At 56.1% G+C, this 13,884-nt stretch overlaps 1 protein-coding gene across 7 annotated transcripts in view; it reads right to left on the reverse strand.

Annotated features, from left to right (window-relative positions):
* The window catches only part of CAMSAP1 (calmodulin regulated spectrin associated protein 1), a 60,112-nt gene extending 54,823 nt beyond the window's left edge, over nucleotides 1–5,289 (reverse strand). For 6 of the 7 annotated variants that reach the window (XM_045883496.3, XM_045883494.3, XM_045883493.3 and 3 more), the window contains exon 1: nucleotides 4,889–5,171. In XM_045883496.3, the coding sequence (XP_045739452.1) occupies nucleotides 4,889–5,048 (160 nt within the window). In that variant the 5' untranslated portion in view covers nucleotides 5,049–5,171. The other variant, XM_045883489.3, reaches the window with a different exon arrangement.
* Nucleotides 5,290–13,884: the final 8,595 nt, after the last annotated feature.

Raw genomic sequence — 13,884 nt, forward strand, 5'->3', positions numbered from 1 at the left:
TGGAACATTCTAGATTCCCTCAGGGGAGTTTCACCCTCCCGTTCCTGTTCTGCCACAGCAGCTGTTCCTTTCCCAGGCGCCCAGGGGTCTGAGTGCGCAGCCATGTGGGGCACCACCTGCGCCCCGAGAGGCCTGTCAAGGACCCCGGACTCCACAGCACATGCTCACTGAACTGACGGAAGTCTAATTTTGTGTGAGTGAGGCTGAAGTGAGGGGAGGAGTCACCGAGGGGCACGGAAGTGAACTGGTTCACACGCACAACAAAGAGGGCTGGGCCAGACGGAGGAGTGAGAAAGAGAACCTCATAGGTGCGGTTCTGCCATGAAAGCAGAAAAGCTCCGGAATAAGGACCGAATATTCCCGTCAGGAGAGCCCTGTGCAGGCCCACCTCCCGCCCCCGACATCAGTCAAGCCCGTCTGGGGGGAGAGGGGGCGGGGGCGGGGGGGCTCTGCTTTCCTAACACCTGTCGGCTCATCCGCTCTGTCATCCCCACTGCACAAACTAGGCTAGGCCTTGGCACATGGGACAAAACGACACCAGCTCTGCTATGGACTCAGCGTGCACCCTCCCAAACTCAGATAGTGAAACCCAGGCCCAGGTGAAGGTGGGAGGAGGTGAGGAGGTGAGCAGGCCAGCAGGGTGGAGCCCTCACGGGTGGGATTAGTGCCCTTAGAAGGAGGCTCCAGAGAGCTCCCCGCCCCTCCTGCCCCATCGAGGAGACAGCCAACCCCACGCCAGGAAGCAGCCTCACAGGACACTGACCCTGCCAGCACCAGGACCCCGGACTTGCAGCCTCCAGAGCTGGGGGAGACACATGTCATCCAGCCTATGGAACGTTGCCATGGCAGCCGAAATGGCCTGAGACACGATCCCAGATATTCCACCTGACTACAGCCCCTGCCCACTTCAACCTGCTAGAAGAATCTTGCCAGGCTCTATGTCTCATCACACCACTCCCCCTACACAAAAACCTTCCCAGGCACACATCTCGAAAGAAATCCCTAGCCAGCTTGGAACACCACAGACCATCTGGTCCAGACTGTTTCCTAAACTAATCACTACTATTCCAGTCCACAAATCCCGTCATGAGGTTACCTGACTCCGTGTCAAGCACTTCTTCCCCTGCACACAACCCAGCCAGACACCCTCCCCTCTACCTCCTGGAGGGGCTTCCCACACCTTACCCATCCTTCAGAGCCTCTGGCCCCACGAAGCCTCCCCACTGCTCCCTGCAGCCCATTCCCCCACGCGGCAGCGCCCCAGTCGGCCCCCGGACAGCTGTGGTACTGACGCCATGCTGCATTCATTCATTTCCCTTCACACACTCAGCAGTTCACGTGGACTTCAAGCCGACGAGAAGACCTCATCCCAGAACTTACGCCCTGCGCTACGTAGCCACACCACAGTGACGCACGGGACAGCTACATGGTTATCTGTCCTCCATCCTGGCCACATTCAGATCAGATGAAAGCAATCTGAGTTGTTCAACAGTTCAACTAGGAAGTTAAAAAGAACACTGTCCACATATGGTAACCCGGCCACAAAACAAATCCACAGCAGGAGAAGCCTACGAGCTAGGAGGATGAATGTAATACAAAGAAAAACTATCACGGGATTTTTGGAATACGTGCACAAGTTTAACATGCTGCAGCATAAGAGAGGCCGAGTATTCTGAGGGTTGCTCCAATTTAAAGGATCGGGACGGTTTGAACTTAAAGATGGACGTCTGTTCTCTGGTTAATGTTTGGTTGATGGCATCAAGACGGGAAAGAGAGGGCGCCTGGGTGGCTCAGTCGTTAAGCGTCTGCCTTCGGCTCAGGTCATGATCCCAGGGGCCTGGGATCGAGCCCCGCATTGGGCTCCTGCTTGGCGGGAAGCCTGCTTCTCCCTCCCCCACTCCCCCTGCTTGTGTTCCCTCTTTCACTGTGTCTCTCTCTGTCAAATAAATAAATAAAATCTTTAAAAAAAAAAAAAAAAGACAGGAAAGAGAATGTGTGCAAACTGGTATAGCTTTAGAAATACAAACTCATCCACTTTATGGCCACGAGGACAGACTACAGATCGTATCTCTACGTACATCAACTGCTTCAAGAGGGTTTCCAACTCTGGCATCCATTTGACAAACAGCTGAGCACTGCAAACAGGACATCCACCGGGACAACCATGACCCCTGACCTCACAGACCCCAGGCAGTCCTCAGTGCACCAAAGCTGAGGGAAGGTGGAGCTACAGGCCAAGCAGTGGCTCCTTCCGTATCCAGGAAACCTAGCAGGTGCATCCAGGCTGCCCTGTCACCTCCAGCTCCGAAGCCCCCAAATCTCTTGCCAAGAACAAATGACCATTAAAAAACACAATCCAGGGGCACCCTGGTGGCTCAGTCGGTGAAGCGACTGCCTTCAGCTCGGGTCATAATCTCAGGGTCCTGGGATGGAGCCCTGTGTCACGCTCCCTGCTCAGTGGGGAGCCTGCTTCTCCCTTTCCCTCTGCAGTTCCCCTTGCTTGTGCTCGCCCTCTCTCTCTCTCTCTCTCTGTCAAATAAATAAAGTCTTTAAAAAAAAAATGTTTAAAAATAAAAAAAATACAATCTGAACTCATAAACCAGGAATCTGAGTGAATCACCAGGTAAAAAAAACGACCATCTGCTTGCCAGTGAGGATCTCCGCACTAAGACTCACACAGGCCCTGTTCTCCCGCCAGCCCAGGGAAAAAGGGGCAGCCGGCTCTGTTCCCAGTTCTGGGGCCTGGAGAGGGGTTCCAAGCACACAGTTTCACCAAAGGTCACTGTGACAAATCAAGGTGGTGACCCCTAGAGGCGACAACAAAGAGATGCTGCTCCTCGTATCCGTTAAGCAGACAAGAGTCCAGGCTACCCCTGTGGCCTATATAACGAGACACGGCAGCAGCTCCACCAGCCCCACCGCAGAGACCCGTCCCAACCATGAGGATTTCCCATCCCACAACATGCTTTCCCAATCAGCTGTCTGATCACTCCAAGGCAAAAGTGAGGACGAAAGTGTCAGTCCCCCGCCAAAGATAGGCTCTACTGGCCCCGTGGGCTCTCTCCACCCCAGTGAGCTGCCCCAGTGGCCCCTCCCGGCCTGCCTGGCTCAGGCAGCTCAGCCCCAAGCCATGGAGAGCTGAGGCGTGGTCAGTGTCCGCCTGGTTTCCAGGGCTCCTTAGACGGGAAAGTCACCAGCACTCGGCCACATAGCAACAAGTCTGCAAACAGCTGAGTGCCTTCCAGTACTTTCCCTTGTTGTTGTTTCCACACTGTCCTTGGAAGATAACAAAAATTACACCCTCCCATTATCCCCTGAAACCAAGGCCTAGAAACCTTTAAGTTCTAAGGTCATGGGCTAAAATCAAAACCAGGAATGCAGTAAGCCCTTTAGAGCACTCTGCTCTGTGAACAAATGGCACTTAAGGTCACTCCTTTTCTACAACAGGAGAGTGACCGAGTGACCGACGGGCAACGGGCAATCCAGCCTTCGATCCTCGGACAGCACCTACTCTCCTTCAGCTCCCGAGCACCTCCTGCTCTATAAAAACCCACCTTTAACAATTTCAAAGCTGTAAGGCCTATTTTAGTATGAGCCTTTGAATTAGTTACCCGATGAGTCGACAAGTATCAGAGAGAGACCTGGTACTGGAAATAAAGCTGGACCAAGCCCAGAGACCACGTTCATTTCCAGATGGCCGACAAACCCCACGCTGACCGCCGGAGCTAAATGCAACGAGACAAAGCTGCGGTCGCTTTGCTAAAGAAACTGGAACGCAAGCAACCGGAGGCTCTTAGCAGCCTTCGTTACCGGCACAGCCGTTCGCGTACATAAAGTCTTAGGGACCCACGCGGGAGCCAAAGCCTGCACACACGCCCCGGGGCCGTGCCCAGGGCCGCTTCCAGCACAGGACCGGAGCCCGCCCGCGCCCCCGCACGGCGCACGGGCCTCCGGCGAAGTAGTACGCAGCGCCGGCAAAGCAACAAGCGCGGCCGAAGCGGGGGGACCTAAGAAGGCCGCACGCGGGAAGACCTCGGCGGCACGGGCGCGAGCGCACGTAAGGCCGAGCGCTGCGAGTCGGCCGGGCGCGGCGGGCTGCGGAGGACAGCCGGCCGGCAGCCCCCGCCTCGGGCTTTTCCTTCGCCCGACCGCTGGGTCCCGGCGGCCGCCCCGGGGACCCCGCCCGTCGGGCTCGGAGGTTTCTGCAGGGCTTCCCAGCTCCGAGCCGCCCCGCCGGCCAACTTAAAACACGGCGACGCGCGGAGGCCGTGGGTGCAGGGCGTGCTCTCCTCGCGACCGAGCCTCCCCGCGGCGCGGGCCGCTGCACGCTGAGACCCTGCCTCAGGGCCACCCCGCTCGCGATGTGCTCGGAGCGGCCCGCCACGCTCGTCCCCAAGGGCGCCCCGTCCAGCTGGGCGTCGCGCTACGGACAGGGAGGTCTGCGCCACCGCGAAGGCCGTTTGGAAGCAGGCTTCGCATGCAAAGTACTAGCTCTTCGCAGTGTCCCCAGACAGAAGCACCGAGGTTGACAAAGCACGACGACATCACCTCGTCCGCAACATCCCGAGAGCTGGGAAGAGGCGCGTCTTGACCCGCCAAGCGCATTAGGGCCCAACAGACCCGACTCGTGACAGGGTCCCGGTCCTCCAGGACGGCAATTAACCGAAGGGAGGATGCCCGGTGGGCACCGTCTCTCGGTGGGGAGCTCCGCGTGCGAGGCTTTGCGCGCGTGCCGAGCGCTGGCGTCCAGCGCCCGCCCCCGCACTCGGGCCGCACCGACGGCCACCCCGCACCCACCGCGGGCGGCGGCCGGGCGGCGGCGGCGGCCGACGCGCTTGCTCCTGGCGGCACCTGCCGGCGGCCCGGCCCCCGGCCCGGCCCGACCCACCTATGCCGTAGGCCTTGGCGCAGATCCACTGCAGGTTGGCCGCGATCTTGGCGCGGGCCGAGTCGTAGCGGTCCAGCGGCACGATGTCCGCGGCGCCGTCGGGCGCGGCCTCCATCCTCCTCCAGCCGTCCCCGGCCGGGCAGCCGCCCGCGTCCACCATCTGCACACAAGAAGGCCGCTGCAGCGCGGGCGGCGCCCGGCCTCCGCCGCAACAAAGGCGCCGCGCCCCTCGCCGCGCCGGGACCCGCGAGCGCGGCCGCCCCCGGGAGGCCGCCCCGCCCGGCCTCACCTCACAGCCGCCGCCGCCGCCGCCGCCGCCGCTGCTGCTGCATGCTGCGGGGCCGCGCCGCGAGGCCGGGGCACCGGGGGCCGGGAGGCCCGGAGGCCCGGAGGCCGGGGAGGCGGCGAGGGCAGGGCGCGGGCTGGGCCGTGGGCCGGGCGGGGGGCGGGGGGCGCGTGCGCGGGCCGGGGGCGGGGGCGGCGGGGGCGGCGGCGGCGGCGGCCGCGGAGGAGGCGGCCAACCGGCGGGAGCGCGCGCGACGCCGAGACCCCGCGCACGCGCGCTGCGTGCCGCCCCCCGCCCCCCGGCCCGCGCTCGCCCCGCCCCTCGCCGCACGCGCAGTGGGCCAGCCCGGGGACCCGCCCCCCGGCCCGCGCTCGCCCCGCCCCTCGCCGCACGCGCAGTGGGCCAGCCCGGGGACCCGCCCCCCGGCCCGCGCTCGCCCCGCCCCTCGCCGCACGCGCAGTGGGCCAGCCCGAGGCCCCGCCCCTCTCCGCGGGCTCCGGGCGCGGGGGCGCGCGGAGCGGGCGGGCGCGGGCGCGGGCGGGCAGGCAGGCCCCGGCGGGTCCCGCAGTAGTCCATTGTCTGGGCCGCGCCTCCTCCGCCCCGGCCCCAGCCGCCGCCCGACGGCGACATCCCCCGCCCAGGGCAGCCCCGGAGGCTCCCCCTCCCAGAGAGCGCCGCTGCAGCCAGGGCCGCCCCGCCCTCCACCGCGGGGCCCGGACCCCGGGGACACCGAGCCACGCCGGGCCCGCGCCCCTGCCGCCCTCGGGAGACCGCGTGTGTGCGCGGTAGTCCCCCGCGGACCCACCCCCGGCCCAGCGACCGGTGGGGAAGGCTGGCACCCCGCGCCACGACGAGGAGCCCGCAGTCACTGCACAAGCACCCAGCGGAGAGCCCCGGCCTGGGTTCCCCGAGGGGCCGGCAGCGGCAGGGGCAGCCAAGGCCGAGCGCGCGGGGGCACGGGAGCCTGCGGGGAGCGAGGGCAGGCTGGGGCGTCCGGGGGAGCGCCGTCTGGTCAGGGGCACAGCAGGCACAGAAGCCCGGACAGGGCGGTGCTGGGCCGTGAGCGACAGGGAGGCCACTGAGTCCAGGGCCCAGGAGGAGAGGCACCGCTAGGAAAGGGGTTTGGGGGCGCGGGGAGGGTGGCAGGTCAGCACGGTAGGCTCTGACCTCTTCCTGGAGATGGGGAGCACAGCGGGTTGGGGGGTGACTGACCCTGCGGAGGTCAGGGCACAGGTGGTGGGCAGGGCTGGGAAGGCAGCAGGGGGAGACCATGCCCTGGCACGAGATGTGGAGTGGGGAGAAGGAGCAGGGGTCACCAGGGTTTCGGTATTGATCTTGTATCCTGCTACCTTGATGGTCGCGTTATTAGTTCCAACCATGTTTCAGTTGATCCCTACGGATTTTCTACATATAAAATGGTGACAACTGAACACAAATACTCGTACCTCTTACTTTTCAGTCTGGGTGTCAGTTTATGTCTTCCCCTTACCTGATGTCCCTGGCCACAGCCTCCAGTACTCCGCTGAGTAGAGATAGCAGAGTAGATGTCCTTGTCTCGTTTCTGCTCTTAGGAGAAAAGCATCTGGTCCCCCACTGCCGAGTACTATGTCAAATGGGGGTTTTCTGTGCTTACCAGGTTGAGGAAGCTCCCCTCTGTTACTATTTTGCTGAGTGTTTTGTCATGAAAGGGTGTCAGGTTTAGTCCAATGCCTTTTTGTGATTATTGAGATACGGTGTAAGGTCTTTTTACTCATTCGATTAATGTGGTATTGATTGATTTTCAGATATTGAACCAGCCTTGCATTCCTGAGATAAATCCCACCTGGTCACAGCATATAATTGTTTTTCAAGCATGGCAAATCGTTTTGGGGGGGTTTTGGTGGATTTTTTTTTTTTTTTTTTTTGGCTTTACTGAGATGTGGTTGACCTGTAACACCCTGTAAGGTATACCCCATGATGATTCGGTACATCTGTAATATGTTATATATGTATATATTGTGAAATGATTACCACATCTGTCACCTCACCTGGTTACCGTGTGTGGGGGGGGGGTGTGGGTGTGGGTGTGGTGAGAACATTTAACATTCACTCTTCTAGAGACGCATGGGTGGCTCAGTCAGTGGAACATCTGCCTTCAGCTCAAGTCATGGTCCCAGGGTCCTGGGATCGAGCCCCGCATCGGGCTCCCTGCTCCGCGGGAAGCCTGTTTCTCCCTCTGCCTGCCGCTCCCCCTGCTTGTGCTCTCTCGCACGCTCTCGCACTCTCTCTCTCTCTGTCAAATAAATAAGTAAAATCTTTAAAAAAACCAAAAAAATTCACTCTCCCAGCAACCTTCAAGGATACAACACAGTCCTGAATTGCCAGCATGCTGTACATTACATCCCCAGAACTTATTCACCTTAAAACCGTAAGTCTGTACCTTTGACAAAAATCTTCCCCTTTCCCCCACCTCCCAGCCCCGGCCAACCACGGATCTACTCTCTGTTTCTATGAGTTTGGTTTTGGGACCCCACATGTATGTGAGATCATACAGTACCTGTCTTTTTCCGTGAGGTTTATTTATTTATTTCACATAGCATAGTGCCCTGGAGGTTCATTCCTGTTGTCACAGATGACAAGACTTCCTTTTTTACGGCTGTAAATAGACCCTCACGTTTCCTTGGCGTTTAATCCACTGATGGACACTCAGGTTGTTTCCATGTCTTGGCTATGTAAATAATGCTGTAAATGCTGTAATGAACATGGGGGTGCAGATGTCTCTTTGAGACAGTGATTTTATGTCCTCCAGATACATACCCAGAAGTGGAATTGCTAGGTCATACGGTAGTTGTTTTTAATTGCTTTTGTTTTGTTTTTTGAAGAACCTCTGTACCATTTTCCACAGTGGCTGCCCCAGTTTGCTTTCCCACCATCAGTGCATGAGGCCCCCCTTCTCCACATCCTCGCCAACACTCGTTATCTCTTGGGTTTTTGATTGTAGCCATTTTCACAGGTGTGAGATGATATCTCACTGTGGTTTGGGTTTGCAGGGCCCTGATGATGAGAGCTGTCGAGCACCTTTTCATGTACTTGTTGGTCACTTGAATATCTTCTTTGGATAAAATGTTCAGATCCTTTGCCAATTTTTAAATTGGATTATTTGTTTGGGAGTGCTTCCCCTCTTCAATCTTTTTGGAAGAGTTTGAGAAAGATGGGTGTTAATTCTTAAAATGTTTGGTAGAATTCACCAGTAAAACCATCTGGTCCTGAGCTTTTCTTTGTTGGGAGTTTTTTTTTTTTTAAGATTTTATTTATTTATTTAACAGAGAGAGACACAGTGAGAGAGGGAACACAAGCAGGGGGAGTGGGAGAGGGAAAAGCAGGCTTCCTGCCGAGCAGGGAGCCCTATGCGGGGCTCGATCCCAGGACCCTGGGATCATGACCTGAGCTGAAGGCAGACGCTTAATGACTGAGCCACCCAGGCGCCCCATGTTGGGAGATTTTTGATGACTTATTCAATCTCCTTAGTCAATATTGGTATATTCAGATTTTCTATTCATGATTCAGGTTTGGTAGGCTGTACATTTCCTGGAATATATCCATTTCCTCTAAGTTACCCATTTGGGCACATAATTGTCCATAGTAGTCTCTTATGATCCTTTGTATTTCTGTGCTATCTCTTATAATGTCTCTTCTCTTTCATTATACTTTTGTTGATTTGAGTCCTTTTTTTCTTGGTTAGTCTAGCAAAGGGTTTGTCAATCTTGTTTTTTTCAAAATACCAGCTCCTAGCTTCCTTGATTTTTTTTTCCTATTGTTTTTCTAGTCCCTACTTCATTTATTTCTGCTCTAATCATCTATGTTATTTCCTTCCTTCTGCTAATGTTGGGATTAATTTGTTCTTGTATTTCCCCGAGGTGTAAATTTAGGGGGTTTGAGATCTCTCTTTTTTTCTTAATGTAGGCATTTATCTCTATAAACTTCCCTCTTAGAACTGCTCTTGCCCCATCCCATAAATTTTGGTATGTTGTGTTTTGTTTGTCTCAAGATACTTCCTGATTTCTTTTTCTTTTTAAAGATTTTATTTTATTTATTTATTTGACAGAGAGAGGAAAAGAGAGACAGCTAGAGAGGGAACACAAGTAGGGGGAGTGGGACAGGGAGAAGCAGACTCCCAGCTGAGCAGGAAGCCCAATGTGGGACTCGATCCCAGGACCCTGGGATCATGACCTGAGCTGGAGGCAGATGCTTAACAACTGAGCCATCCAGGCGCCCCTGATTTCTTCTTTGACCCATTAGTTGTTCAGATGAGTGTGTTTTAATTTCAACATATTTGTAAATTTTCTGGTTGTCCTCCTGTTTTTCATTTTAAGACATCTTTTTCAGTGGTAGGGGGAAGAGGGAGAGAGAATCTCAAGCAGACTCTGCACTGAGCATGGAGCCTGACATGAGATCTCTCATGAGATCACAACCCTAGCCGAAACCAAGAGTCGGACGCTCAACCAACTGCACCACCCCAGGCGCCCCTGTCCTCCTGTTACTGATTTCGAGTTTCCTATCATGGTGGTCAGAAAAGATGGGTGATAGGATTTCAGTCTCCTTCAATTTGTTAAGACTTGCTTTGCGGCCTAGCCTATGATATGTCCTGGAGAGCGCTCCGTGTGCACTTGGGAAGAACTGTGTTCTGCTGCTGCTGGGTGGAGTGTTCTGCGTATGCCTGTCAGGTCCGTGTGGTCCACAGTGTTGTCCAAATGCGCTGTTTCCTTACCAACTCTCTCTCTGGGCACTCCATCCAGTGCTGAAGGTGGGGTCTTAAAGTCCCCTCCTACGACTGTATGTCTATTTTCCTCTTCACTTCTGTTAACATCGTTTTCAAATATTTAGGTGCTCCCATGTTGGGTGCTATGTATTTACAATTGTTATGTGTTCTTGATGAACTGACCCCTTTATCACTATAGAGCGACCTTCTTTGTGTCTCGTGACCCATTTAGACTGACAGTCTCTCTCATCTGATAAAGCATAGTTGCTCCTGCTGTCATATTGGGCGTCTGTGTCCAGAGGGCATGTCTGTTCACATCCTTAGCCTAGAACTGAAGTGAATCGCTGATAGGCAGGATATTGTTGGATCCCGTTTTTAACCCATTCAGCCAGGATATGTCTTCTGATTGGGAAACTTAACCCATTTACGTTTAAAAGAACTATTAAATGGAAGGACTCAGAATTGCCATTTTGTTCATTGTACAGTGTTATTTTGTTCTTTTATTCCTCTCCTGCTGTCTTCTTTTGTGGCTTATTTCTTCCAGTGGTGTTCTCTAAGTCCTTTCTCTTTTCTGTAGGTATAAGAGTCTTATTTTTTTTAAGTAAGCTCTACTCCCAACCTGGGGCTTGAACTCATGACCCCAAGATCAAGAGTCTTACACTCTACCGACTGAGCCAGCCGTGCGCCCCGTAACAGCCTATTTTAAGGTGACAACTTACCTTCAGTCACGTGCAAACGCTCTACACCATTACTTCTCCCCCTCATGCCACCAACATCACACTTGACACCTTTCTACATTGTGCGTCCACTTACAAATTATCGTAGCTGTTGTTAGTTTTAATAGTACTGCCTCGTAAGGGGCGCCTGAGTGGCTCAGTTGGTTAAGCGACTGCCTTCGGCTCAGGTCATGATCCTGGAGTCCCGGGATCGAGTCCCACATCGGGCTCCCTGCTCAGCAGGGAGTCTGCTTCTCCCTCTGACCCTCATGATCTCTCTATTTCATTCTCTCTCTCAAATAAATAAATAAAATCTTAAAAAATATATATTAAAAAAAAATAGTACTGCCTCGTCCTTTAAGTCTTAAACTGGAGACAGTAGTGATTTACATGCCCCTTATGGTGTTAGGGGTGTTCTGATTTGACTACATATTTACCCTTACCAGGGAGGTTTATACTTTTGTTTTTATGTTGTCACTTAGCATCCTTTCTTCTCGACTTGAAGTGCTCCCTTTATCGTATCCTGTAAGGCAGGTTCAGTGGTGATGAACTCCCTTGGCTTTAGTTTGTCTGAGATGTCTTTATCCCTCCTCCGTCTCTGAAGGACTTCGGTGGCGGGGGGGGGGGGGGGGGGGGGGCGCGGAGCACACACCTCTTCCAGGCTGTAAAGACTGGTTTGGGCTGGGAAACACCTTCCTCCGTCCTTGCTCAGGATGGTGGGATCACCCCTGGTGTTGCAGCCTTTCGGGGAGGAGCCGACTTAGAGGCTGGGGCTGCTGCAGGATCCGTGAACGGCAGGCTTGTCACCAAGGCGTGGGTCCTGTCTGGTCCCTGGGGGACACACCTGCCTTCAGCCAGGACCTTGTTTGGTAGGGCTGCCACTGGGTCTGCCGTTGGGCCCTCAGATAGCAACTGTTGCCCAAAACCAAGTTCGCCTCTCGGTGGGCTTCGAGCCAAAACACACAACCAAGCCAAACAACAGGGAAAGGAAGGGTTTACTTGCAACAAGTAAAGGATCTTTCCCTGAGCAGTATCTCCCCAGACAACAAAATTGGGGAACTTGTAAGCAAAGGTGCATGCATATTCATGAAGAGCCTCGCGCAGTGGGGAATAAGGCATGGAATTGGGGCAAAAGTCCTCTTAAGGCAACTGAGTCCAGGTCAGAGTCCCCAGCCCGGCAGGGGATCCGAGTGCTCAGAGGGGTTCAGATCCCGCCAAGACAGCTCAAGTGTGCATCAGGTCAGTCTTCCGTTTTGAATATGATTAGGCTGTTTCCTGGCCTGATGGTGGCTGTTTGTCCTTTTCATTAAATGCCTGGGGGCTAAAATGACATGTCAAGAAAGCTATGTCTGCCTGTCTTTCTCCGGGGGACCCTAACTTTCTGCTTATGGTACCAGGTGCGCAGACAGTTGTCACTCCAACGAGATCCCCAGGACGGGGAGATGCCATCCTCTGGCCAGGTCACCGGTGGGGCCCCAGACCATGGCTGACTGAGTCCCGGCTGCTTCAGGGTGCGCGGGCACAACCGAGGCCTGCAGGCCTGGCTTTGGAGGCACAGATCCATGTGTCCCCGCTGGGCTCCTGGGTGGCCTGGACTGTTCCCGACCAGGGTCAGAGGGGCTGGAGCTGAGGGTCGGGCCTGCTCGGAATCTCTGGGGTACAGACGGGAGTGTGTCCTGCTGTGTGTCCCCGTGCTGACGGACTGCTGGCGGACTGTGGCCGGGAGGGGCTGGGGCCGGTCACGGGCCACTTTAGGACCCACGGCTGGGGCGAGGTCTGTGTCCCGTTGCCGAGGCTTGGCTGCCAGGGCCCTTGGCAGAAGGTGCTGCCAGCTGGACCAGTGCCAGACGGAGCTGTCCCAGGGTCTGTAGCCAGGACCTCTCCGGGCAGGTCAGGGGCGTGGGTACGAGCCTGCCTTCGCCAGGCTCCTCGGTCTTGGGCTGCACCAGATCCCACAGCCCCCACAAAGGCACTTCTGTCTGCAAATGGACGCCCCACCATGGCCACCCAGCGGGACACGAGGGGACTTGTGACCCGGCCCTCTCGCGGGCGGCACTTCCACGGACAGTCCCGCATGCGCACTCCCGGGTGTGGTTAACCACTGCGATGTGCGGGGTTTCGTGTCTGTGTTGATGAGATACCGGCCCGGCATTGTGGTGTCTTTGTCTGGTTTGGGATCACGGTAACACTGGCCTCATAAAAGGAGTTGGAAGTGTTCCCTCCTCTTGTATTTTGTGGAAAGTGTGTGCAGAAGTGGTGTCCATCCCTCTGTGGCCGTTGGGTGGAGCTGAGCATCCAGGCCCGAGCCCAGGCCCCTCTCTGTTGCGGCTATCTAAGAGTTCTCCCTCCTGGGCCACCTGGCGGGCTCAGCCCATGGAGCGTGCGCCCCTTGATCTCCGGGTTGTGAGTTCAAGCCCCACGCTTGGCGTAGAGATGACTTAAAAATAAAACTTTGGGGGGGGGGGGCGCCTGGATGGCTCAGTCAGTGAAGCATCTGACTTGATTTCTGCTCAGGTCACGATCTCGGGGTCGTGAGATTGAGTCTCGTGTGGGGCTGTGTGCTGGGCGTGGAGCCTTCCTGGGATTCTCTCTCCCTCTGACCCTCCCCGCCAAAAAAGAAAATAATAAAATCTTAAAAAAAAAAAAAAAAAAAGAATTCTTCCTCTTCACTTGTTCGGGGTCTACTTAGATTGTTTCTTCTTCAGTTGGTTTCAGTGGTTTGTGTCATTCCATCTCCGCTCAAGGGACTTTGTCCTAAGAATTCTGAGGCCAACTTATCCTGCCCCAAGATGGCAAGGCCAGGGCACGGCTCATGGCGGAAGGAGCAGGGCCTGGGGTAGGTCTGGATACATTGAATTCGGGATGCCTGTTGGACCCCACGTGGAAACGTCAGCTCCCAGGGTGGCCCAGGTAGGAGATCCTGCCACTGGGAGGGCACTGCCAGCCATGAGAGAAGGGGCTCTACGGGGAGAAGGAGCCCCCAGCGGGCCATCGCCTCGGGCAGCGGGCAGCCTGGGTCCTGTGTGTGGGCCTGGAGGTCAGGGTATGGGCCCCAGGAGAGGGAGCCGCCATCTAGGGCCCTGGACAAGACAACTTATGGAGCGGCAGAGGCGAAGCGAACGGAACTCTGCTGTCAACGGTCGCAGAGATACGGAGTGGTGGCCCCGGGCTGGCGTGCGGGAGAAGCCACGGCCTGTGGGTGCGGACACGCTGGGACTGGTGCAGGACAGGGGAGTCCGATGACGTCCTTCCACCC

Source organism: Mirounga angustirostris, unplaced genomic scaffold, assembly GCF_029215605.1.
Source record: "Mirounga angustirostris isolate CCGP_5_RB_7025 unplaced genomic scaffold, mMirAng1.0.hap1 SCAF_15, whole genome shotgun sequence".
In the NCBI taxonomy this organism is placed as follows: Eukaryota; Metazoa; Chordata; class Mammalia; order Carnivora; family Phocidae; genus Mirounga; species Mirounga angustirostris.